Raw genomic sequence first — 25,612 nt, 5'->3', positions numbered from 1 at the left:
AGGTTTTTGAGGTTGTTATTTTTTTACTTTGTTTATAAAAAGTTTGTGACAATTCTGTTCTCACAATAAACTTTATACAGGGTGTCCCAAAAGTAATGGATCAAACGAAATATGCTGATTGGGGAACTTAAGGGCTCTCAGAATTTGGTAACTTGTTCATCCCAAATCCTTACGGTTTTCGATTTAATGCAAATTCTTGTGCAATTTCGAAAAATTCCTACTTGGCAACAGTATTTTGCTTCCTGCGCCCATTATTGATTTTTGTTTTTTTTAATTCTTTTACGAAAACATTGCCAAATAATTAGGAACCATTCATTTATCAAAAGATTTTTTATTCCATACGGCACGGCATTTCGCTGCAAATTAAATAACAGTTTCAAGTTTTATAAAAAATCTATTTCTAACTTTTATTTGAGAGCAACACCGAAAAAAAATTTTGTACGGTGTGACACTGGTTTATTATTTTAAAAACTTGTCCATGTATTGCAGTTTTCAAAAAAGTATAAAAGTTTCCAAAGTTGAAGCTAGATCGCAAATTATTACAATTTTAATTCAACAAAACAGGGTTTTTCAGAGCACTTCGTTTGATCCATTACTTTTGGGACACCCTGTATAAGCTTTTAAGTAGGTCGAATGAGATTAAAACTTAAAATAGTAAACATTACTATACTTAGGAGCAAATTCGTATATTAAAAACAAAAATTGCAATGAATAAAATATTTTTTCTTCAAAGTCTCATGGTCTAATTTTAAAGCTTGAATTTTTTTCCATTTTTTTGCTAATAAGTGTATTAACTAACGCCCTGGGATTTTACCGTCAACTTTCTTTCTAGCATTATCCACATTACGTCGGGCGCTATTTTGTTAGTTTTCATATATTGATCCGACTTCTATTTTTAGAAGAAGCTACTGGTCGTTTAAAAAATAATTTGGTTGATAGTTATCAATTTTCTTTGACTCTATCGTCCTCCATGTTGGGCGCCGTTTCTAAAATTTAAATTTATGCTAACTTTAAATTAATTATTTCAACTCATTAGTTGTTGTGGTGATTTGAAAAGGGAATATGTAGAGCTTTCAAAAATTTTTCTGTTTACCTTCATTCTCGCATTGGGCGCCATTATTTAGATTCAAGTTTTTTTTAAGTATTTGTGTTTTGTGATATTTTTTTTTTCTTTATATTTTGCAGTTTTTTAAACTATTCTTTCTTTGTTTTTTAAAGACCACGTCGTCGTTTTGGCAATCGACGCTCAAGTAACCCAACAAAGCCAACTCCTTCAATTGAACAACCTCTAGCAAATAATAATTCGCTTGAAATTGATAAAGTAATCGAAGCGAATGGTGACACTCCTCGCATTGTGGTTGCAAATGGCAAAACTCCAATAGCTACAATAGCCACCAACGATATACGAATAATCGATAAAGTCAACAATGTTAAACAAGATGCACAACAACATGATAAAATTGATCCAAAGAATGTTATAACAGAAGACGAACCAACCACAGAGTGGACACCGGAAATCCCGTTCAAAAATGTAAGTTAGCAAGCATACTTCCTTGACTTGACTTGAAGCTCTTCCCAAAAAAAAAAAAAAAAAAAACGCAACATGATGCGTCTTATTAAAATTGTATGTTTCCCAAAAAAAAAAAAAAAAACAAAAAACCCTGCCCACATCCTTATTGCCTTTTTTCCTTTTTCTTTTGTCAAAGTCATCCTCTTTCTGTGTTTCATCCATTCAGCGGGCGGTCGGTCAGTTCTTGTAAAACTCTCGGCTTTGTCTGTCAATTTGTTTGGGATTAGTTTTGTGTTGCCGGGAAGTAATAAAAAAAAAAAAACTTTTGGCCTCGCACAACCACAGCACTGATCCTTTTGTTTACGGCTGAAAAACTGGAATCATGAAGAGAACACAGTAAAAAAAAACCTCTAAACACTTTAAATGGATAAACAAGAAAGAAGAGACGACGACTCCTTCTTCCTTCCTCGGCCATCAGATCCACTTTAATAATCCACTTGTGGATATGTCTGGGTCATGGGAAGGACGAAGGAGAAGGATATGAATGGACGAGGAATAAAAGACCACCGTCCCGTCACTTTACCTCCTTTTCTTATTCAATGTGTGTGTGTTGTGCACAAGTGTGTTTGTGTGTATTTTTATAGCCTCTCATTCTTTTTAATTTAATTATTTCCAGCTAAACGAACCACAAGAAGCACTTAATCGTACCGATTCCGTTTTGTGTGATGTAAAACAGGATCATCGTGCGTCCATAACTGCAATGGCTGAAGAGGTAAACGTTAAATTTCATTTCAATTTACATATAAGCTTATTTAAATTTTATTTTTGACGTCGAGTACTTAAGTATTTGTGTGTGTTTGTGTTTGGCTTACGTAAATACTTTTGAATATTCTATAGGAATAATACCGTTCGTTGGTATAAATCCATATCCGGAAGTGTATATTGCCATGACTTATTTTTTATTTTTTTTTTGCTGAGACTTAAGGATTTCATTCATGGTAGAGAAGGTTCCGTTTAAAATTTCTTTAGGGATAAGTTGATTCATTTATGTTTATGGTTGGTTAGACATGGAATTGGGTGTCTGTCGTTTAAGATGGATATTTTTAGTCGTTGAGGAGATTTTAAGTTCAAGAGTTATACTGTGATGATAATAAATTGGCGTATGTTATGATTTAGAGTTCTTCTACTAGTAAGGGGTAGCTGTCTAGCCTGGGACACAGTAACTGAACGTTGGGCGCCATTTTTTTTAAATATTAATTCCAATCCAATATATCTTTCATTTAAGCTAGTAATAGTGAGCATCACCTACGGTAGTTAAATAAAACCAGGTGGTTGATAGTTATCAGTTCTTTTTACTTTCAACCTTTCAACAATGTTGGGCGCCATTTCTTAAATTCAAATTCATGCTAACTTTAAATTAATTTTTTCAAATGATTAGTTAATTTAAAGTTATGTTATGTGGGAATAAGTGGAGCTTTAAAAAAATTATATTTTTACCTTTATTCTCGCATTGGGCGCTATTCTTTAGATTTTTATTTTTATGAAATTTAGGTTTTAACATTTAAACTGGTAATTTTTAGCTTGAACTGATAAGGTCCAATTGTGATTTGGTGAAGGAAATGATTTTTTTTATCAATTTTATTCTTTTTATATTTTTCTTCTAAATGCAACTTTAAGTGCTTATTGAATTGTACTTTGTAAGAAAAAAGCAATAGTAATTTGGTAAAAAAAAATATGTTAATGTTTAGGAGTTTTTTTTTTTTTTTTGTTCACTTTGCGTTGCCGCTTTGCTATTCTTGTTGGCCGTAATTACTTGGAATCTAAAATACCTATTCGTTTGTGGCATCACAAAAGAAAAAAGCAACAGTAATTTGTGCTAAACAAAATCATTTTTACCTTCTGTTGGGCGCCATTTTTTTAATTTTATTCTAACACAATTTTTCTTTTTAAGTTGAACTGTTTATTTTCTAGCTTTTCCTGTTTAGAGGCTTTTGTGAAGGAATGATTTGATTTTTAACAAATTAATTTTTATTGCTGTCTGTATGTTGGGCGCCATTTCTAAGAGTTTCTTTACTAATTTTTAACATTGTTTACAACAACAAAAAGATATCCTATAGCTTTATGTTAACTGTTTGAATGTGCCCACAGGCCCACTAACTCCGAACGGCGTAGGAGAGATGAACTCTTTCACAACAATGAGACCCTTCGAGCTCTAGTCAATTTTTCGTTATTTCGTGGGTTTTTTTCTTAACTCTGGTCCTGCTTAATTTTTTTTTTTACTACCTTGCAATTTTTTGTTCCATTTGTATTTCAATATTCGAACCAGCCTTGGCTTCTTTGGTCTTTTGGTGATTTGGTTTTCGTCGTTATAACTTGCTTCTTCACATTGGGCGCCATTTCAATATAATTTAATTTCGTCCTATTTAAAGTAATAATTTGTAATACCTAACAATAATTTACCAGATTTATTGATTTCATAAAGGATTGAGAGTTAATTTTTGGACAATGTCATATTAACTATGTTTATCACATTAGTTGGGCGCCATTTTTTTTTTATTAAGGTAATTGCAGGGGAATTTGAAAATAGATTTTTATCAATTTAATGTTTATTCTCCACGATGAACACCATTTTTATATTATAACCATTCTAAAAGAATGATGTACCATCTGATAATTTCTACCTATCTTCTAAGAATGTTTTATCATTTGTTTTCATTTAACAGTTTCTTTTTTCCTATCCATTCGTTCGTTGGGCGCCATTTAAATGTATATATAGTTCTTGTACATTCTATTTAAAACCCTTTTAATATTCAAGCTTTTAAGCATATATAATTCACATTAGGTGTCACCCAAAAACTAACGAAGTTAAGGGTAACGGTCATTTTCAGAAGAATCGAGTTCTTTTCTAAACAATTTTTTAATTTTTGGAACCAGTTTTGGGGAATTTTGGTGATTATTTACTTCAATAACAAGAAACCTATAACAATTATTCCTCCAAGAAATACGTTTTAGTTTTTTACTTTAATTCCATCATTCGTAACGTTGGGCGCCATTTTTAAGAACTTTTTTCTGTCACCTCAAATGACCTTTTATATGAACTGTAACATAATTCTCATTAAAGTTCAAATAGCAAACTGTAAACTTCAAGTTCTGCATTACTCTATTGCAAATTATTAAGAAGTTAAAACCATAATCTTAAATGCTCTTTCGTCTTTCCACTTTTCCTATTTGAATGATGCTAAGTTTGTTTTTAATTGTTCACCACCAACGCAACATTTGTTTCCTACTGAATAACTTAAAGGCAAGGCTACACTTTAACTCATTAATTATATTTACTAAAGAAAATACAACAAACAAAAATGAAAAAACATTCCATCCTTTGTGAACTTAATGACTAATGTTAATGATTCTTCACATTTTTTTTTTCTCTTGTATTTTCTGTTGTAATTTGACCCGAAAAATTAGAAAAAATTTCTTTTTTTACACTTCCGTAATTTTTATTAATGACTTTTTGATGTTATTCTAACAGCATGTTAATTTAAAGACTTTTCGATTAAACATTTTTTTGCCCTTTTAGATTGACGATTTCATCGATCAAAATATTCAAATCAACTCGAATAAAGAAATTCGCCGAGAATATCTAAATGGATGGACATTGAAATTTAAAGAAAAAACTCAAGAAGCTAAATTTTGTCAATTACGTGAGGATATGTTCAGGTAAACAAACAAACTAAAAAATACAATTTTCACCTATGCAAAAACAAAACTATTTCAAGTTAATTAAAAGTAAACATTTATCTTTCTTTGTTATAATTTGCAACACTCTACTCTGCTACCATCCACCATATCGCACATCGTTGGTAAACATCAATTTGAAAACATTTTACTAGGTCGAATATGCTGTGTGTTTTTGTGATATGGATATTCATTGTTCTATGTCAAACAATTGTGATACCAAAATGCACAAAGTTAATTATTTGCTTGGCAGTTGGCACTTTAGTCCTTACGGCTGGCTGTATCCTTGTAATGGCTGAAGAATTTGCAGGTGAGTATTTAGAATAATTTCCCCCAAAAAACACCATCCTACATTTTTTAGAATGCACATAAAAACGTTAACGAGTTGAAATTCTATTTATAATAAAATTGTTTGCGTTGCGTTTTGTGGCATATGAATGTGTGTGCAGCAGTTCGCAGTGTACACTCTTTCTCTCTCCGTGGCATAATGTGTTTGTGATGTTTTTGTTATACAGTTGGCATTTTGCAATTTTCTAATTTGTGTATTTGGGTAAATTGCAAAAAGGTAAAATGTCTGTATGTCTGTTTAAAATAGAAAATATAATTCAAAAACATGAACCGTTTAATTGCTGATGTTTATTTTTGATAAAATTTTTGGAAGGTACGTTCATTGAAGGTGTCATAAGCTTTTCTAAAATAAATATAACGTAACAAAATGTCAAACATCAGAACTTAAAAGCTGAAACACAATCACGCTTTGCCGTCGATTTTGACAACTGCGAAAAGTTCAACTATAGGAAATCTGTGTATCCTCACACAATGATGCTTTTCTAACGTACGCTTTTTTTTGACAAACGTAAGGAAACGTAAGAAAGCGAGCAAAAGTTCAACCAGACTGAACTTTTGCTCGCTTTCTGACATTTAACAGACATAGTTACAGTCACCCACATTATTATTGCGCCAAATGTGAATAAAAAAAAATAAATTATTGCAAAACTATGTGTGTTTTTTAATTTCTCTATATAGATTTTGCACAAAAAAACGACATCGAGATATTTTAAATCAAAACAATTTACGTACCTATTAAAAACAAAAAAAAAAATTAATGATGTTTTAGACTGAGTTTTATTGTTAAAAACAATATATTTTGATTGGTTTTGTTTTTATAACTATAGGATTAAAGAATTAACAAATTTCTATGCATTTTTTAAACATATTAATATCCTTTTTCATTTTTCCACAATTAAATCAAGATAAAGACTTGGCCCAATAATTTTGTGAGTGACTGTGTTTTTTACTTGCTCTATAGGGCAAGTATTGGTTTCGTGTCAAAAAAATAATTCGAGGTTTTAATCAAAACTAACATTACGATAATGGAGAAGTCTGAAAAAGTGGTTTTCGTCATGACGTCCGTCGGTCTGTGCGTCGGTGCGTCTGTGCGTCTGTGCGTCTGTGCGTCGTCAAAAAAAGGTGTACAAGAAGCTGCAGCCTAAACAGGTGGACGAATTTTCTTGAAATTTGGTACAGATGATTATTTCGTAATTTCCAAGGTTGGTTTTTTTTTGTTTTTTAATATCTCGCCTAGAACGTATACCTCCCATACAAACTTTTCGAGGTATTGCAATTTTCTCGAAAACGGCTCTAACGATTTTGTTTAAATTTGACACAAGTAATGCTGTACGTATATCTAATATAAGTGCGTTTTTAGTTTTTCTCAAAAAATACGGATAGTGGAAATATGACAATTTCTTTTTTTTTAATTGCTAATGTCGGCTCTTCCCGTGTATCGTTAATGAGTTATTGCAATTTTCTCGAAAACGACTCTAACGATTTCGATTAAATTTGGTATTCGTTACAGTCTTAATGAGTCTAACAAAACTGCGTTTTTAGTTTTTCACAAAAATTTCCTAGAACGGTATGGCGTTGCCGTTTTCTGCCAAATTGATGCATTTTTTAGTTAATGTCGAATATTTCATCAAAGGCTAAGCCAATTTTATTCAAAATTTGCAGACAGATATTTCTTGTCATTTAGAAGTGTAAAATGTAAAAAAAATCTAAAATGTTTTGAAAAAAAAAAGTTTAAATGGAATTTTTTTACTTTTATTTTTTTTTTTTTTTCAAAATTTAACGAAAATCTTTAATTTCCAATAGTTATCTAAGATATAGATACTTTGAACTACAAGAGCAAGTACGTGCGGCCCCAGTCGTGCATTTTATTTTATTTGACAGCAGATTTTATGTTGCAATCAGCTGTTCAAAGTCAAAGTGACAGAAGCGCGCTTTGAGGATTTCTCAACGTAACGCAACTAAGCGACGCCCCAAAGCGTGATTGTGTTTCAGCTTTAAAGCATGTTATGTAACGTAGGTACTCGTAAGTAATCGTAATCCACGGTGTTTGCTTTTAGGGAGAGTTTCTGTGAATAGTTTTTTTTTTTTGCAAACAAATTTTTTTGTCTTAGTTGAGACAGACCTTTCTCAGGTTATTCATACAGAAGTTAGCTACTGTAAATATACCTTAAATCTTTATAGTTTTTAACAGGTGAATTGCATTAAAAATTTTGTTAAAATGTTCACCTTTGTAAAATTTGAACTCAAGCGAGGTGAATATAATAGGTTAAAATTTATTCTACTAAAATTTTAAACAAGGTGACAAATTTTATACGAGTATGTATTTATTTTCTCATGTAAATTTAATAAACGCTTTAAACATCCAAATTCTTTAAATTACTCCTCCATCATTCCTGTGAAGTTGGCTCCTGAACTTTTGAAAAATTGAATTTTAAAATAGTTAAAAGTTCATGGGTCTTAATTTTTCAGAAACGTATTTTATTAGGTATAATAAAAAAAATTAATCCCACGTTGGGCGCCATTATAGTGTCAATGTAATCGTACAAGTGCCTTGACCCTTAGAACATAAAAACACCTTCCAGAGGCGTACGTTGAGTTGCCGGGGCCCCGGGAAAATACTAAATTTTGTGACCCCTTTGATATAGAAAATAAGAACAAGTAAAAAAGTACGTATTCGCCTTACTTTTTAGTTTTGGGCCCCTGATGTATCATTTGTTGGTCGCTAAGATTATTCAAGTTAAATTTTTTGGGGCCCTTGAGGAAATATATTTTTTTTAATGAAATATTAGTATGTGGCTAACTACCAATTCATTTTGCATTACACTGAAGAAAGTGATTCATGTCAAATATCTTATCTTTTTACTTCGTTACTTCTATAATTAGTTGCCTTCTCTGCATTGTCTCCATTCAGGGCCCTCACGTGTCGGGGGCCCCGGGGCACCACAACTCTTGCCCCAATGGTGTGTACGCCCCTGACACCTTCCAACAAAAATTAAAAAACAGTTTCTACAAGTTGACCTCTGTCAATATTGTTAAATGTCCACGTTGTCCGCCATTTAAATGAGACTACATAAGTACATTTATATTTAAAAAATGAATTAAGTTCAACAAGTTCACTTACTTCTCTTTTTTTAATGCAATTTAATTTTTATATTCATAATTCCTTGCAACATTTTCAAAACTCCACGCTGGGCGCCATTTTAAATACAACGCTTAAATATTTTTATCATACCTTTTCCTGTATCAAAAAAAAAAGAAATCGCTTTGGGCGCCATTTAAGAAAAAAATGCCTTACAACATGTTCTTTTTTCACATTTGTTTTCCTTAAATTCTCACAGAATCAAATCTGCCAACAAAGATTGCAATATAGATTTAATTATTAAAGTTTCCTTAGCTATGTGATGTTGGCACCCCCAAATGCAAATTTTTTTTCAAACCTGCCTGGTTCGATTGCCAAGGTTAGCCCAGAATAGCCCAAGATTTGTTTCCGTTAGCCCACCCTTAGTTCTTAAAGTATAACGGAATTATTTTTATATTATTTCACCTCAAAAATCACAAAAAAATTTTTTTTATTCAGTACAAAAATTGTTGGTTTTGCATTGGGGTTCGTTTGCCCAACGTTAGCTCAGGATAGCCCAACTTTTTGTCGCTATCTTTAAAAATAATAGAAGAATTAATTTTTATTCACCACACCAAAAAAAATGTACACCACAGTGACTTTTTTAAATTTATAATTAAGAACAATTAAATCCACTGGTGTGGATTTGAAGCATTGCGCCTCAAATGTTATTTATTTGACTTAGAATGTTTCCATAAAACATTCCTGTTAAGAACCTTAAGTTGACATTTCACCTTAAAAACCACAACGTACAAATATTTTTTTCAAGTGTAAAAGTCATTGATTTTTTTGGTTTGTCATATAAGCACCTACAAAAACTAAATGCTTAGTAAAATATATCGAAACATTTTTCAAAAGTAACAATAAATATAAAATGGTGTGAAGTTACATCTTTTTTCACATTATAAACCTCTTTAAAATCAAAATTTGTTTTGTTTTTTTTTCAGTGTAAAAACTGTAATTTTTCCACTTTTTCTTAATTATTAACCATGCTTATTCCAACAAATTACATAACCCTGTTATTCGTTAGTCCACTTTTTTCAAATTACCAACCTTTTAAAAATCAAAATTTGTTTTTTTTTTCAGTGTAAAAATAAAAACAAAACTTTCATCAACCTGTTTTCAAAAAAAAATCCCGGAAATTCACTTTTATCGAAACATTTTTCGTAGAGTGTAAATATGCAACATTTAAATTTTTTTTTTTATTTTCAGGATTTCCAAACGTTCTAAAACGAAACTCAGCAAAACTAGTCCACCAGCGACAACGACGAACAATTTTCATCTGCCTAATCATTATAATCATGTCCGTACTAAGTTCTGTTGGTCTAGTCCTCTGTCCAACATCAACATTTTTCGACATTGACGGACAATATTTAGTTCTAGAAAAACCAAGAAACGCCAACCCCAACAATAATGACGTTAAGGTGAATGTCTACCTCTCAGCAACAATTTATCATAACATCACCATAAACAATCTTCAACAGCAGCCATCAGTAAATTATGCTCTAGTTGATACTGTCATTACTGACAACAACTATACAGCGAATTATACCACAAATTCCATCACAACAAGTCGCAAACTTTTGGCTGCCTCAATGCCAAGTAATATTGTCCAACAATCTATAGTTGATGCTGCTATAAATATCTCAAAATCAATTCCATCATCATTGAATCTCTTGGAAACAAATCCACCACCACCACCACACCAACAAAATTTTGAATCTTCAAAGCGTGCCATTGTCTTACAAACAACAACTACTACAGCGCCCCCTACATCGTTGAATGACAGTAACAAACCCTCAGTTGAACCAGTGCCAACGGATGATTATCCTGATTGTGTACATCCTGAGTATATTGTCTTCACCTGGATACTCTGTTTGATCGCCTTGGCTACTGCTCTTAAACTCTATTACCTGGTAAAAACAATGATGGCAGCTGTCATGGTCGCGTGCTACACGATACTTATTATGGCCGTCTTTCCCGATATATTCTCCACCGATAACGAGGTAATGGTGCAATCGAATGCAGGGATGCCCCTTTCAGGGCAAATGCTAATTCTTTTGGCCGTGTTCCTGGTAATGGTGACATATCATGCACGTTTGGTTGAGGTAAAATGTCATTCATCTCTCTCTTCTATTACATTTTTTTTTTTGTTTTTTCGAATTGTAACAGAAACCTAAACGTCAAAATCATGTATGTGTCATTTTTAGGTTACATCCCGACTGGATTTCATTTGGAAGGAGCAAGCGGAAAAGGAACTCACTAATATGAAATCGAACAGGTTTCTCAATGACACGTTGATAAAGGTACGGTTCCACTCTCTTTTACTCTGTCTCACAGTTTTGCTGTCATTGCCATCATCAGCAAAAATATTGGCTGCCATTTGCAGTATTATTGATGATGACGGCTACGTGCGTGTATCTTTTTTGCGTGATGCATATTTCTTCCTTTGCTTTTTCAGAATATCCTACCAGATCACGTGGCTGCTTATTACTTGTCTGATGAACGAACCGACGAACTCTACTCGAATATGCACAGTTTGTGTGGCGTAATGTTTGCGTCAATACCGAATTTCCAGGATTTTTATTCGGAGGATATTGATAATGGCAAAGCATGCATACGTATATTGAACGAGATTATATGTAAGTATGTGATTGTGGTGTAGGTGTGGGTGGGGGGATTGGATTTGACTTAATCCCTTTGGGTGGGTGGCTGTCACATCAGAATGTTTGATTGAATACACGCTATATTTGCGTTATGTTTTTCTTCTTCTTTGTGACATTTCTGATGACCGGATGTGGATATGTTTGATGATCCACATTCAATTAGGGTGAATGTATCTAGGGGGATTTATATGTTGCTATGGCATTTTTTCTTTGATTTGATTGATGTGTTCCCTACACTCTTTCTGTCAATTTGGTTACTGGTAGACTGGTAGAATTTTTTTACTTTTACAAATTTTTTTTTTGATTGAAATACTTTTCAGTGTATGATTTTCTCATGAATAATTTACTGAAAATAACCATGTATCATGTAGTCCACAAAAAAAAAATAGATACTAGGAGTAGATTACTTTTTTGGTAGGTTACTTCTTGTAAGAAAAAAAAGGTTTTACATTCAAATCTATTTCGGAATTTTGAATGACTTATGTTTTCCAAAGATTATAAAAGTTTTCGAGTTTTTAAGGCCTCCTATGGTCAGCTGTCATAAGAATCCAGTAGCCTTCTTGTTTTTTTTTTTTTTCGACAACAGACCGATGAGAACAAATGCCCGACTAACAATTTTGCTTCTGTAAAGCTTTATACATGCTTCTTTTGCTTCTATAAAGCTTTATAGAAGCAAAATTGTTAGTTGGGTGTCAAAAACGCTTTTAATATCACAGCACAACTCAACATGGGACAACTCATCATAAAACAACTCATCATGACAAAGTTACCACAATGTTCGATTGAAAAAAATAATAATTTTAAGTTCAGTTTATTTGAATGTTCGTTTGGGAAGGAACACTTTTTGGATTTTGATGTTTCTATTTTGTTTAAGTGTTTCTCTTGATGAAACGTTCTATGTGATGAGTTGTCCTTTAATGGGAGTCAATGATAACTTGTCCTTTGATTAGTAGCTCTGCAGTAATTAGTTGAGTTTTATTCAATCTGTAGATGATGAACTCTGTTTTTCAGGTGATTTTGATGCTCTTCTCGAAGAAGAACGATTTGCATCAATTGAAAAAATAAAAACAGTTGGTGCAACTTATATGGCTGCTTCAGGGCTAAATTCAAAACATCTTCTTGAACGTGGTGAAACATCGGAAGATAGTGTCTGTGATCTTGTGGAATTTGCAATGGCAATGAAACAAAAACTTGAAGAAATTAATAAAGAGGCTTTTAATAATTTTCAATTGAGAGTTGGTAAGTTAATATATGGTGGAAGTTAAAGTTACGCAAGACTTATATCATGGATCCTACGTTATGTGGACGAAGTTGAACGGTTTTCATGTTTTTTATTATTTAGGAATATCAAGTGGTCCACTTGTTAGTGGAGTTATTGGTGCTCGAAAACCTGTCTACGATATATGGGGTAATACAGTGAATGTTGCATCACGTATGGACTCAACAGGTGTTATATGGAAGATTCAAGTTCCTTCAACGACGGCAGATCTTATCAAAACTAAAGGATACACTTGTGTGGTAAGTTTACTCTAAATTTAATCTCAAAATACTATCAAAAATTAATAAACTGCTCCCAAAGTAAAAGGTCAGTTGAAAATTTCGCAATTTTGATCCCTTTTTATGGTTCTTCTTGGCTTGCATTTGTCAGTTATTCACGCTAGGGAAATCTCAATGTTTTTCTTGGCCTACATTTGCAATTTATTTGACATTAGGGAAATAGCATGATAAATAGAAAACAAGGGGAAACCGACGAAGTTACGAATACCAGAGTTACTCTGCTACGAGCGTCAAAGTTACGCGAAACCGAAGTTACGAAAAACTTGTTTGTATTTCCATAATTCCATATCGTTCCTCGCAATTGTTGCCAACCCAAAAATCACATGTCATAGCTTAACATAACTTTAGAATTCGTAACTCTAGTTTTTCGTAACTTCGGTTTCGCGTAACTTTGACATGTGGTAACTCTGTCGCGCGTAACTCTGTTATTCGTAACTCCGTTACCATTTCGAAAACAAGATGGTCGATAGAATTTTGACAGTTCGTTGTGACGTCATCGCCATCTTGATCAGAATCAATGTAGTATTGACTCCGAATGAAAAACTATTTAAAAATGATGCAGAAAACTTAGTGTTTTGTCTAAAAAACAATTTGTATGCTCTTTTTCACAAAAAAGTGAGAATGTGGTGAATGTAGTTAAGGCTTTAAATAGAAGAAAACAAAAATATTTCCAACAACAACTCGATTTTCAAATTCGGGGGTCTCGTTTGTGTCATCACTCATCACTTTTCAAAAATGGCGAAATGGGTTGAATCTTGAATTCATAAACGCATCACTGTTTTATTCAAAATTTTAAGCAATTATTGGGTTAGTCAATTTGTAATTAATAAAGTTAATGATAAAATTTAATGGAATAAATTTATTGTTTTTTTTTACTGGCACATCTCGTCTCTTTCTACAGTCATTTTTTATTTCTGGTTAAACTGACCAGAATTTAAAAAAAAAAAATAATACTCATACATATTTAAACTAGAGTTTAAAGTATGACTATATGAATCTATTCACCCTTATTCCGGAATAGCCAAAGGATGACCATGAACTTAAACAAGAAAAACACCTTTATACTATTTTTTTGAATTTATGACAAATAAAATGCACGACTGGGTCGCACGCACTTGCTCTTGTAGTTCAAAGTATCGATATCTTAAAAATATCTATTGGAAATTTATGATTTTGTAAAGAAAAAAAAAAAAGAAAAAAAGAAAAAGAAATAAAGTTAAAAAAATTAAATTTTATAAAATTTTTTTTCAAAAACTTAAAATTTTTTTTTTAATTTTACAAAATTTTGAGAAATACCTATCTGTAAATTTTGAATAAAATTGGCTTATTCTTTGATAAAATATACGAACCTTAAAAATATGTCAATTTTTTCAAAAAACGGCAACGCCATATTTCCGTTCTCCGCATTTTTTTTTTTTTTTTTGAGAAAAACAAAAAACGCAGTTTTGTTAGGATCAATAAGGCTATTACGTACACCAAATTTAATCAAAATCGTTAGAGCCGTTTTCGAGAAAATTACAATACATCGAAAACGTTATATGGGAGATATGCTTTAAAAAGGAGATATTAAAAAAATAAAACAAACGGGTCTATAGGAAATTACGCAAAAATCATCTGCACCAAGTTTCAAGCATATCTATCCATCCGTTTAGGCCCTAGCTCGATGTACAGATGGACGCACAGACCGACGCCGACGACGCACACTGGGGCAGAAAGACCCAAAAGCTGAAATTAATTCAAAAAGCTAAATTGAGAGTATCTTTATGTTTTGTATGTTATCTTACGAGTATAGAGCAATATCCATTCTTTTAAAAAAAGCTTTTAATTTTTCTATAGATCCTTCTGTTTCTTCACAATTAATTTATCTTTAAGTCTGATTGTTAATCTGTAAATCAGAACAAAAATTAGCTGTTTTTCATCCTAATCTTTGCGATTTTTCTTTCGATACATTTTTCAATTGTTCAAAAATCTAAGTATGGAGCCTTATACTTGGGGTATTTAACTATGATAAAACACAAAAAAATATATATATATGTATGTACATTATGTGTAAAGTTTGAGTAAAGTTATATGATCTCTTTTTAGAAAGTTCAGTTTTAGAGATTTTCTTAAATCCATAGACTTTTAATTATGAACATGGTTCGATCAAATAATATTTTATATGTTTTCCATATGCGATGTATGTCTATTTTGAGGTTCTTTAAAAATCGTGCCCGTTTTTTGCATTATTCGTGTCATATGGACTTTTGTACAGTTGAACCGCCATTTTTTTTTTAAATTTTTTTCAATTTGTTTATGCCTAAGGGTGCGGATGTATAAATTAAATGTGTTTTGGATAGCTTAAACCGAATCCGAAGTCCATTTAACCCCATCACCTCAAGTTTACGAGATAACCTCAAAAAATGTCAGAGTCACACAAAATAAAGTTCTGATTTGGGGGTGCGACTATGTTAAATAAATGTTTTTTTTTTTTTGGGTCACTGAAAATGAATCTGCAGTCCATTTCACCTCATCACGTCAGGTTTTCAAAATAACCTCAAAAAAAGAAGTTCTTTTGAGGGTGTCTGTGAACACTTTTTTAGATTAACTAGAAAACCTGAGGTGATCGAGTAAAACGGACTTCGGATCCTGTTACAAAGAGCAAAACAAAATATTATCTCCTAAGCTAACATTTTTGATGAAGATAGTGCTGATGATATTTTTGATTAACTTAAAGTCATATATTCATTGTACACTGTTTTCATAAAAAAAAATAATTTAAAAAAAATTAAAAAAAAAATGTATTTAAAAAATTTATTTTTTCTTTAGGTATGAAGATTGCATTAAAGAGTATAGGTAAAAAGTAGTTATGTAAATACAAAAAAATATACTCTTACTCCTTTTTACCCTTTTCATATACTTTCATGCTGATAAATAGGAGAAATTGTTCATCAATTCAGAAATGATGAGCTATAAAGTGGGCGTTTTTGGGGGCGTGGCAATAATTTGACTTGGCATCACTTTGCAAGAGTCTCATAGGCCTACATGTGAAATTTCAGGTTCCTAGCTGTACCGGCTGATTTGATGCCATGAATTCAATCGTCTTGCCCCAGTGTGCGACGGACAGCAAGACGAAAACCACTTTTTTTTATCTTCTCCATCATCGTAATGTTGATTAAAACCTCGACTTTTTTTCTACACAAAACCAATATTTGCCCTATAGAGCAAGTAAAAAAGAGATCTGATAATAGTAGGAGACTACCCATTATATTTTAGTATGAAATGCGATTCCTATAAACTGTAGACTTTCTGTGTTTGTGAACTTATTCTTTGAAAATAGAGATTAGTTCCTAAAAATATTTTCATGCTTTCCAAAGAAATGTCAATTTCGCTTGCTTTTAATAACGAATCAAAGTTTCTAGTTCCTATTTGAAATTGGAAACTTGAAATTGGAAAATTTTGAAAACTTAATTTTAGATTCTCAGTCTGCAATTGATATGATTGGAATCCTCAAACAAACGTATTCTGAGATACTTTGTAAAATTCACTGAAATGTGGCTTCTTTAAGGCTTTACAGATACTACTGTTGCTTCTATAATATTTTATTGAAGCAAAATTGTTTATTGGGATGTTGGATTCTATTTAGCGCATTTAGTGCAATTGGTGATTTTTATTTTTTTGACGTTTATTAAGAATATTGCTTAAACTACAATACCACCGACTTTTTTATTAACAGCTTCGTGGAGAGATCAATGTAAAAGGCAAGGGAATCATGACAACCTATTTTGTCCATCCTAAAGGCGCATCGACTAGTCAATTATCTTCACCAGTACGTCTGCCACCTGGTGTGCCACAAACGGCTCAACCACCATCCCTCCAAAGGCAAACATCATATCATGGAACCTTTAGTGCTGTAGTCTTTGAGATGTTACAAGCTTCTAAAAGGAATACCATTGCCGGAACTCGTAATTTCTCAACAAATGAATTTTAATAAAAAAAAAGCTTTGCTTGAATATGTGTTTCTATATATTTAACTTAAAGCGACAGGTACACCATCACCACAAATACGAAGAGGACGTAGAGGAAGTACGTTCAGTTCGGTGAGGCTATCACAAAAAACCCCAGCAAATCCAGTTCGAAGGAATACAACGAGAGTTAGAGGAAGAAGTTATCATCAAAAGAAGGTATTATATTATTTGGTTGCAAAAGACTTGTTTGTAAAGCTTTTCTATTTTTAGAGCTCATCAAATAATTCAATAGTAAATCAGTGTGGCAGCACTTTTATACCAACATTCAGAAAAATCGATCAAGCCGAGATCAATGATGTTCAAAATTCAGCTTTATAAACTTCATAATTTTATGTCTCGATCTCCCTTTCTCTCTCTTTCTTTTTATCTTTGTATGAACAAGCACAAAACAATTACATGTAAATATGCACATTTAAAATAAGAATAAAATATATATACCTAAATTGTATTTATTTAACATTAAGTTTATAAGATTTTTATTGATAAATTAAAACTAAAATTAAAAAATGTAAATTGTCCAAACAGAAAGTTAATGATTTTTAAACTTAAGATTTTTTTTTGTTCTTATCTAAGCTTTAACTACAAATAAATTAAAATAAATTAACTATTTAATTAAATACATTTAAATAATTAAGTTTAATATTTATTTATTTTTTTATATAAAATATCTTTTATTATTAAATTAAAAAAAAGAAAACAATTATAAAAAATTGTTAGCGTATATGTATATGATAGTTGTATGTTATAATAATTGATAAAAAAAATATGTTTAACTAAAGTATGACAGTTTAAATTTATTTTAGGTACATTTAAATTAAAAACTATATTTCAAAGTAATTTAACAAACAACAACATTTTGAAAGTTAATATTGCTTCCAATATAATATATTTTTTGTATAATAAATGGTAAATTGATGTTTAGAAAAATAAAATTAATTTTATTGTGTTTATTTTTTTTTTTTCGAAGTGAATTCCCTCTTCAAAATAATATCCTTTTTTAACCGAGAAAATTAAACAAACAGAACCAAATGACAAGTCACCGAAATATGCACTAGAATATTGGGAATTGGAACAGTTTAAATGCGCTTGGGGTGGTCAAAATTTGAATTAAAAATTAGGTTGTTTCAGTCGATCCACCATTTTTTAAATTCGTAGTCGAAATTTTTTTTTAACAAAAAATGTATCAAAAAAGGATTTTACAATTATGAGAACTATAGATTATACAATCTAAACATGACCATCTGTAGAGTGTAACTACCTGTCAAAATAATATTGAAAGCTGTGACATTTAATTATGCGTCAACCTCCATTGGAGGTGGTAGTTTACTCATGAGAAGATCTAGTACTAGAATTAACACATGATCTTCTACTCGAGGAGATAGGAATGTGTAGTTGATGTACTAGATTTCTACTCACGAGTAAACTAACACCTCCAATGGAACAGGGCTGTTGTAAACTTTTAGCAGAAATTAATAAATGTGGTAAGCGAACTTAGATTGTGTTTGGGTCACTTTCTATTGGAGGTGATAAACTACTCAGAAGTTGATGATCTGGTACATTAATACTACTACATCAACTTATCCTCGAGCAGATTGAAATTGATTTCTTCTAATGTGCATTTCATTGCAAAATTGCCAGTTAAGTATTCATCCTGGAAAAAAAAAAACAATTTTCCTTCTATAAAGCTTTACAGATGATGCTTTTGTTGCTTCTGTAAAGTAGGGGTGTGCTAAAGATTAATTTAAAAAGAAAGCAGTGAGCAGCATATAAAAAGAGCAGCTATTAATAGTGGATATTAAATCACTCTTAATATATTTAGCAGTTAACACTGCAAGTTTCTCTTTAAATTTCTTTCGGATTTTAAATATGATTGAAAATATAGCATACAAAAAAAATAAAACGGAAGTAACCATTTTTAACATTTTTGATAAGAAATAACTACTTGCACTGAAACAATGGTATGTACTTCAAATTGTTCTGCTCTCTGTTTTGTCATCATCATTAAAGTAAACTTTTCTCTACATCTTTGTTTTTTTTTCGTCGTTAATCAAATTACTTTTATAAAAAAAAAAGAAAGATATGAAGAACAGAATGCTCACAAAAAAGCAGTGAAATAGTAAAGAGTCAAGAACATTTTACAAAGAACAGAGAGTGGTTGTACTTATAGTGAAATTTAAAGAGCAAGTAGAACATTTTTACTGTTTTTCTTGTTGATTTGAGTTTTTCATGTTCATCATTGTATAAGAAAAAAAAAGAGACAACCGCAAATTCGATGGGGTTGGATTTTTCTAATGCTGGGGACTGAGCAGTGAGCAGCTATATTGAAGAGCAACCGCAACTGGTTCTCTACTCAATGAGTGATAAGGGACAGCTATTGCAATAGCAGCCTCAGCTCAACTGTTATTGGAGTAAAACATACATTTGTAAACAACTATTATAAGCAGGGATAGGATCTTGTGGACCTAAAAAACTTAAAAAAAGGCAAAATAAAACTCCCAAAAAGGCATTTATTGAGAAAAGAATGAAATGTAAAAATTAATTGCAGTAATTTTGAACAATCATGAGTTTTTTTTTAATTTTCAGTTAACAAGCGCCTGCGATTATCCCTTTAGAGTGCTCTAAAGGAGCTAAAATATCTCTCTACATCTGTAGAGACCACTGGACCCCAATTAAAGAACTCGACATCGCCCACTTCAACATTTGCCGGGAGCTCTGGGGTCGAACTACGGCATACGTTCGTTAACGTTTTGACTATTGCTTTCTCTATTTAATAAGAAGAAAATAATAGAGACATAAAGCGTCAATACGTTAACGTACGTATGCCGTAGTTCGACCCCTGGATTTGTGTTCCAATGTAGGTATTACGCAACTTATTTGTTCAACTCTTTCGAGTCCCTTATTTGCCAAAAAAAATTGATCTGTATTTCTCAAAAACATCTTTTACTGCCCCTTTCGCAGTTTCCAAAATCTGGAGAACTTCTTCAAATCGAGTATTGTAAATTGAGTAAGTTAGCTTTTGAACTCTGATACGTGTCGGTTGCCGGCCGCGCAATAGAACGTAGAAGACAATAAATGGTAGCAATAGCAGACAAACAAGTTGCATAGGTAGATCTTTTCATTCGAATTTTTTTGTGTGGGGTAATTAGTGAATTTTTAATATAGAATAGATATATTTTAGATTTATTTATTTAGCTACAAATTAACAAATTAATTAGCTTTGATGTTGCAAAATTCTATATAGTTCTTGTTTTACACAATTCTTTGATATATTAAAATCAATTACATTAAAATAATTATTAAAAGCTGTACAACTGAGCAAGTAATATACTGAGGTTAGCTTTTTGTTTGTATATTTGAGTGTTTTGTGTGTAGGCATTACCTTTAAGACGCTAAAAAGATAAAAAAAAACATAGGAAAAATAAAAAAAAAGGCAAAAAAAGGCAATAGCGAAAGAAAAGGCAAAATAAAATACAAACATATATTTGGCACGAGGGGGACGTGAAACGTGTTTGTTTTTAATCCATAATGTCGTACGATTAAGCAAGAAAAAAAGGCAAATTCCACAACATCCTATCCCTGATTATAAGTAATTTTAAATATTTAAGGGGTAATCAAAACTTCAGATTTATGTTTAGTGACTCTACTAACAATTTTGCTTTTCCAAAGCTTCATGATACTAACGATTGCACCTGAAAAAGCCTTAAAAAAGCAAAATTGTTAGTCGGGAAGTAAAACGAAAGGTTTCACTGTTCTCTAAATCAACTATTATGCAATTCTAATAGCATCACCGTTTATTTGCGATTGAGAAATTTACAAAAAAAAAAAATTAACAAAAACCTTGTTACTCTATGTAAAACAAAAGTGAAAAGTATAACTTTGTAACCCAAAAACAACAACAATAAATCTTGATAGTAAAGTATGTATTCTTTACATTATCTTGAACTAACTAAACAAAAATTAATTTAAAAAAACAAGTGAATTTTTCCCTTACACCGACAATGAACTTTCACTCTTAATCCCAAGTCGTCTCATGACTTGACAATTAAACAAATTACATGTTATCACCTTTTGATACATAAAAGATCACAGAGGAATTCTTCAAAAAAAAAAAACAAAAACAAATTTCACTCTTCATTTTGATTACAAAGTCTGTTTTTTTTTTGTTTTGTTTTTATTTACAAACTTTATATTAATTCCCGAGGTTTTGGCTGGCTTTGCATTCCCCCTGCCTGTGATGATGTGAACTAGGTCAACAAGAAGACTTGAAACAAAAACTTTTTTATACTTACACCATGCGAATTATAAAAATGAAGTTCTTTTGTTTAAAGTACAAACAAAAAAAATTACAAACGCAATTGCAATTTTAAGATATATAATTTCAAAGATGTTACACACACCGCTAGTAGCATGAAGAACAAAAAAATAATTTATCCATAGGCAAAGACTCTGTCAACTGAAAGGCAACTAAAGCAACAGCTTTTGTTTTGAAAAAAAAAGAATAAAAATTAATAACAGAGCAGCATCCCGTCACTCGACTTCCACAATTGTAGTTAGTAGTTACCAAAGACCACAGAACACATCAAAGTCTCATATTATAATTATGTGCATATAAACCTCTCACCTGTCCCCGATGTACCTTGCTTATACCTTTCAAAAAACGACCAGACGAATTGCCTACAACCTGAAGTACCATCTTTAGTCAATATGAAGACAATGAAAAGTGTTGGCGCTTCAGGGTCTATAAAGTGGCTCCTTAAGATTGTCGCGATGTGGCACACAGATGCCAAACAACAATACAAATATGTAACGTCGTTGTTGGCCACTTCCGATTCACATTTCAACATAATAAGGTGAATAATCATCTTCAATATACAGCAATCTCCATGTACAGAGAGCCGCATCACATTGCTCATTATAGGTTAGGGGGCGGAAGTGGACAATTCACAATTTTCACTGACTATATACACTATACTTAGTTAAAGATACTAGTGCCAAGTAAAAAAGAGTGAAAACACAGATGTTTGACTGATTAAAGTGTAAACAACAGCTTTTGTTTGTTTCCATGCATAATTACCATGTTGTGGGTAATTTTTACCCGGGCGCCATCTAAAAAAGACAATAGGTTAGGTGGAATTGAGAGCTTGATGGAAATTTAAAATTTCTCTACTGAATAAGTTTTTAACTCTCGATTTCACTAGCAGGTACCTAGGCATAGACATTTTATTAGAATTTAAAAAAAATATTTTTAACACTTTTTGAACTAAAATATGTGGAAATTAATCAATTGAGTTTTCTTGATTAATTGAATTGCTCTTCAAAGCAACTTAAGTTTCCGCTTTAGGTATTTTGTTGGTATTTTTCGAATAAATATGTAACATTTGGTGTAGGTAATTAACATATGCGATGCCATACAATTCAAGACGGCGGTTTATTAACTAAGATCAATCAATTTTTTAAGGTTTTGCTTTGAACAATTGAAAAATTAATCACCTATCATAGCCGTATTTAGGGGAGGGGTTACAGGGTTTAACCCCCCCCCCCCCCCCGAAATTTTTTTTTAGAAAATCATATGATGAGAATTTGAACAAATACAACCCTAATACATACTTGTGCTTATATATGCCGAACTTGATGGATTGCTTTTATATTTTAGTGATAAATCGAAAATCTCCAATAAGGTTTGAAAAAAGCTCTCATAGAAAAAAATTATCAAAAATTTGTTTGACATAGTTGCATTGAAATGTTGATATTTCGGTATATACGCAATGCACTTTTCAGATAAAAGTCTTAAATGGATCCTGATAAGATTGTTAAACAAATATATACATACATTTACCAAAGTTTTTTCGAAAAGTTAGAAATAAAAATAAAAAAGAGTCCACGTTTGATTTTTACAAAATCGAAATAAAATTCAATATAACACAAGAACGACGCAACTAATTTTAATGGTTATGGTCTTAAAATGTAGCTAAGAATATACCAATGATTTTTGGTTTTTTGTGAAAAAAAAATTTTTTGAATCCAACATGGATGCCATTGCCATACAAATGGTTTTTGTTTTTTTTGTGAAAAATTTTTTTTGCATCCAACATGGATGTAACAAAAAAACACCTAATAAACAAAGAAATTTGAAAATAAAATAATACTATGTAAATGTCATCAGAGAGAGAAAAGTCCATTTATGATTTATCTGCTGGCTGTTAAAACCATTGATAATATCTAGTGTTTTTTTTTTATATGATATTTTACGAAATAGTTTTTTGTATAAGGCTTAGGAAGGCTTCTACAAATATTTTTTGCTCGCTTACGCTCGCATGTAAAAATATAAAAAAATTTGCTCGGTCTGAGCTAACCCCTCCCGAAATGAAAATCCTAGCTACGGCTATGCCACCTATACTAGTGCACTGAGCATTTTCTTACAGCAAAGCCTAAGATATAAAATTTTGCTCAATATTTATTGAGATTTTATATTATAAATCATGCTACACTAAAAGTGCAAGCTTAAATTTTTGATAAAAGATAGAAAACCACTATTTTTTAAGAAAGTACCTAACTCTCAAATGTAAGAGCATCTCAACTAACAATGTTACTTCTATAGAGTATTATAGAAGCTAAAGTAGCATCTGTAAAGCTTTATGGAAGCAAAATTGTTTGTTGAGGTAAAAGTCAAATGAAATTAAATAACGTGGTTTCAATTCGATGCGATGCTCAAGAGGATCAAGTCTTCAATTTCAATAAGATTTTTGCTAGGGATTCTCAAACAACGTGCATTCCTATAAGGGGACCGGGGCAGGCTAGAAATAACAATGATCTGCGAAATGCATATTTTTTCCTTCTTCTTTAAATATTTGACTTTCCTGAATCTAAATCTGTTTTCAGAAAAATTCTAGCACGAACCATTTTTTTTTTTTTTGTTATTATTATTTTTGAAAAATATGAGTTCTTTGTTGAAAGTAACCCTTTATACCTTGTACAAAAATAAAACTATTATTCGTATTGAGCTCAAATTTGGAGGACTTATTTATCATAACATGATCTATCATATGACACCAAATTTATTTATTAAAGTTTACACATATTTTAAGATATTAATTGATAAAAACAGCAAAAATATTGAAATCCTGCAGTTTTTAGTAAATTCCACATGAACAAAAACACCTTAGTTAAGAAATATGTAAAGTTTCAATGCCAGTTATATTTAAAAAGTCAACTATGTACAGAAAACTATAATAAGATACAAATTTATACGTGTTTTGTAATTTTATAGACTATTTTTTTTTTTATTTAGAAATATCTTATTATTTGTGATAAACCATTCGATACACTGCCATGTAAGGCTTCAGATTTGTTTCTCCTAGGAACAGAAGTTTTTGATGTGCTAAGCTCGAATCCGAAGCCAAAAAAATTCTATCACGTTAGGATTTTGAGATAAACGGTATACGCGTTAGAGAATCACATAATTAAGTTTTTTTTTAACCTCAAAAAATTTTCTATATCTCAAAAACGAGAGCTGATCGAAATTTTTGTATTCGTATTCAAAAATCAACATACTAAAATAAATTGGGAGAAAGAAATATGAATTTTTAATGATCAGTTGTTTTTATGGTAAGATATGCCAAACCTACTTAACTTACTTAAATTTAGATAGGGTAGAGTTGTCTATTTTTGGCCGTCTCCAGTTTCCGGCCACCTTTCAGAAAAGCGTTATAGGAGGGGTTTATTCCAAATTTTCGCTCGTATGCTGTTTTAACATATAAGAGAACAGCATAAGAGCAAAAATTTTGAAATAAACACAACGAAATCCTTAGTTATAACGATTTTCCGAAAGGTGGCCGGAAACTGGAGACGACCGAAAATAGGCAACTCTACCCTATCTCGGAGAAGAAAAGAGATATTAAGAAAATTGAAACTGAACTTGAAAAAAAAAAAAACAAATTCTTTCATAAACCGTGAAAAATTTGAAAAAGATTACATAACGCCAAAATACTGCTTCGAAAACAGCAAAAAAAAAATGGGTTTTTGAGATTTTATAACGGGAATATCTTAAAACCGAATCAGTACACACAAATCTTTTAGAAAAGTACAGTTTCATTAAAAGGAGGATTTCCTTGCAGACCAGTGTATTCAAAATTGTTTTATAATCTTTTATTCAAATTTTAGGTTAAAGTTGTTGTTTAAGTTTATTGATAAATCTAACCTTATCTAATCTAAGTTTATTGATATTGACACCTGTACAAAGCCAATAAATAAACAAATGTAATTATTTTTTAATAAATTCAAATTAATATTTAAGTAAAATAAATATTAAAATTTCCCTTTGTATAAGAAAAAATTAACACTCCTGGCAATACTAACTTAACAGAACAAAAAATATTTGTTCCCTTTCTGTGAAACCTCTGTTACCATTTCCTCTTGCAAAAGCATCTGTCATTTCCATAAATATACAGTTCATCTCTTTCTCACAACATCTTAATCCAGTTCTCACAATATATTTATCCTTGTCTTGTTTACACAACTAACCCACACACTTAAACCACATTCAATATACCCAAATAACCAAATTCCCCATTTCCTCTGTACATTTATATTTGTTACGCATAAAATTTCTCATCATTATTGTTGTTGTTGTTTGCCTTTTATTCATTGAATATTTCATTTCATTCATTCTTTC

The 25,612-nt window shown here is 31.3% G+C and overlaps 1 protein-coding gene across 7 annotated transcripts in view; it reads left to right on the top strand.

Annotated features, from left to right (window-relative positions):
- Positions 1-17,501, top strand: part of LOC129911907 (adenylyl cyclase 78C) — a 115,816-nt gene extending 98,315 nt beyond the window's left edge. For 5 of the 7 annotated variants that reach the window (XM_055989910.1, XM_055989908.1, XM_055989909.1 and 2 more), the window contains 12 exons: positions 1,219-1,531; positions 2,187-2,282; positions 5,088-5,227; positions 5,401-5,555; positions 9,924-10,819; positions 10,922-11,017; positions 11,173-11,353; positions 12,389-12,616; positions 12,720-12,895; positions 16,650-16,878; positions 16,955-17,097; positions 17,152-17,501. In XM_055989910.1, coding sequence (XP_055845885.1) covers positions 1,219-1,531; positions 2,187-2,282; positions 5,088-5,227; positions 5,401-5,555; positions 9,924-10,819; positions 10,922-11,017; positions 11,173-11,353; positions 12,389-12,616; positions 12,720-12,895; positions 16,650-16,878; positions 16,955-17,097; positions 17,152-17,259 — 2,761 coding nt within the window. In that variant the 3' untranslated portion in view covers positions 17,260-17,501. The remainder of the gene's footprint in view (positions 1-1,218; positions 1,532-2,186; positions 2,283-5,087; positions 5,228-5,400; positions 5,556-9,923; positions 10,820-10,921; positions 11,018-11,172; positions 11,354-12,388; positions 12,617-12,719; positions 12,896-16,649; positions 16,879-16,954; positions 17,098-17,151) is intronic. The other 2 variants (XM_055989912.1, XM_055989913.1) reach the window with 1 other exon arrangement.
- Positions 17,502-25,612: the final 8,111 nt, after the last annotated feature.

The sequence above is a fragment of the Episyrphus balteatus genome, chromosome 2 (assembly GCF_945859705.1).
Source record: "Episyrphus balteatus chromosome 2, idEpiBalt1.1, whole genome shotgun sequence".
Classification (NCBI taxonomy): domain Eukaryota; kingdom Metazoa; phylum Arthropoda; class Insecta; order Diptera; family Syrphidae; genus Episyrphus; species Episyrphus balteatus.
Note: the sequence above shows the minus strand (reverse complement) of the source record. Positions and strands in the feature narration are given on the sequence as shown.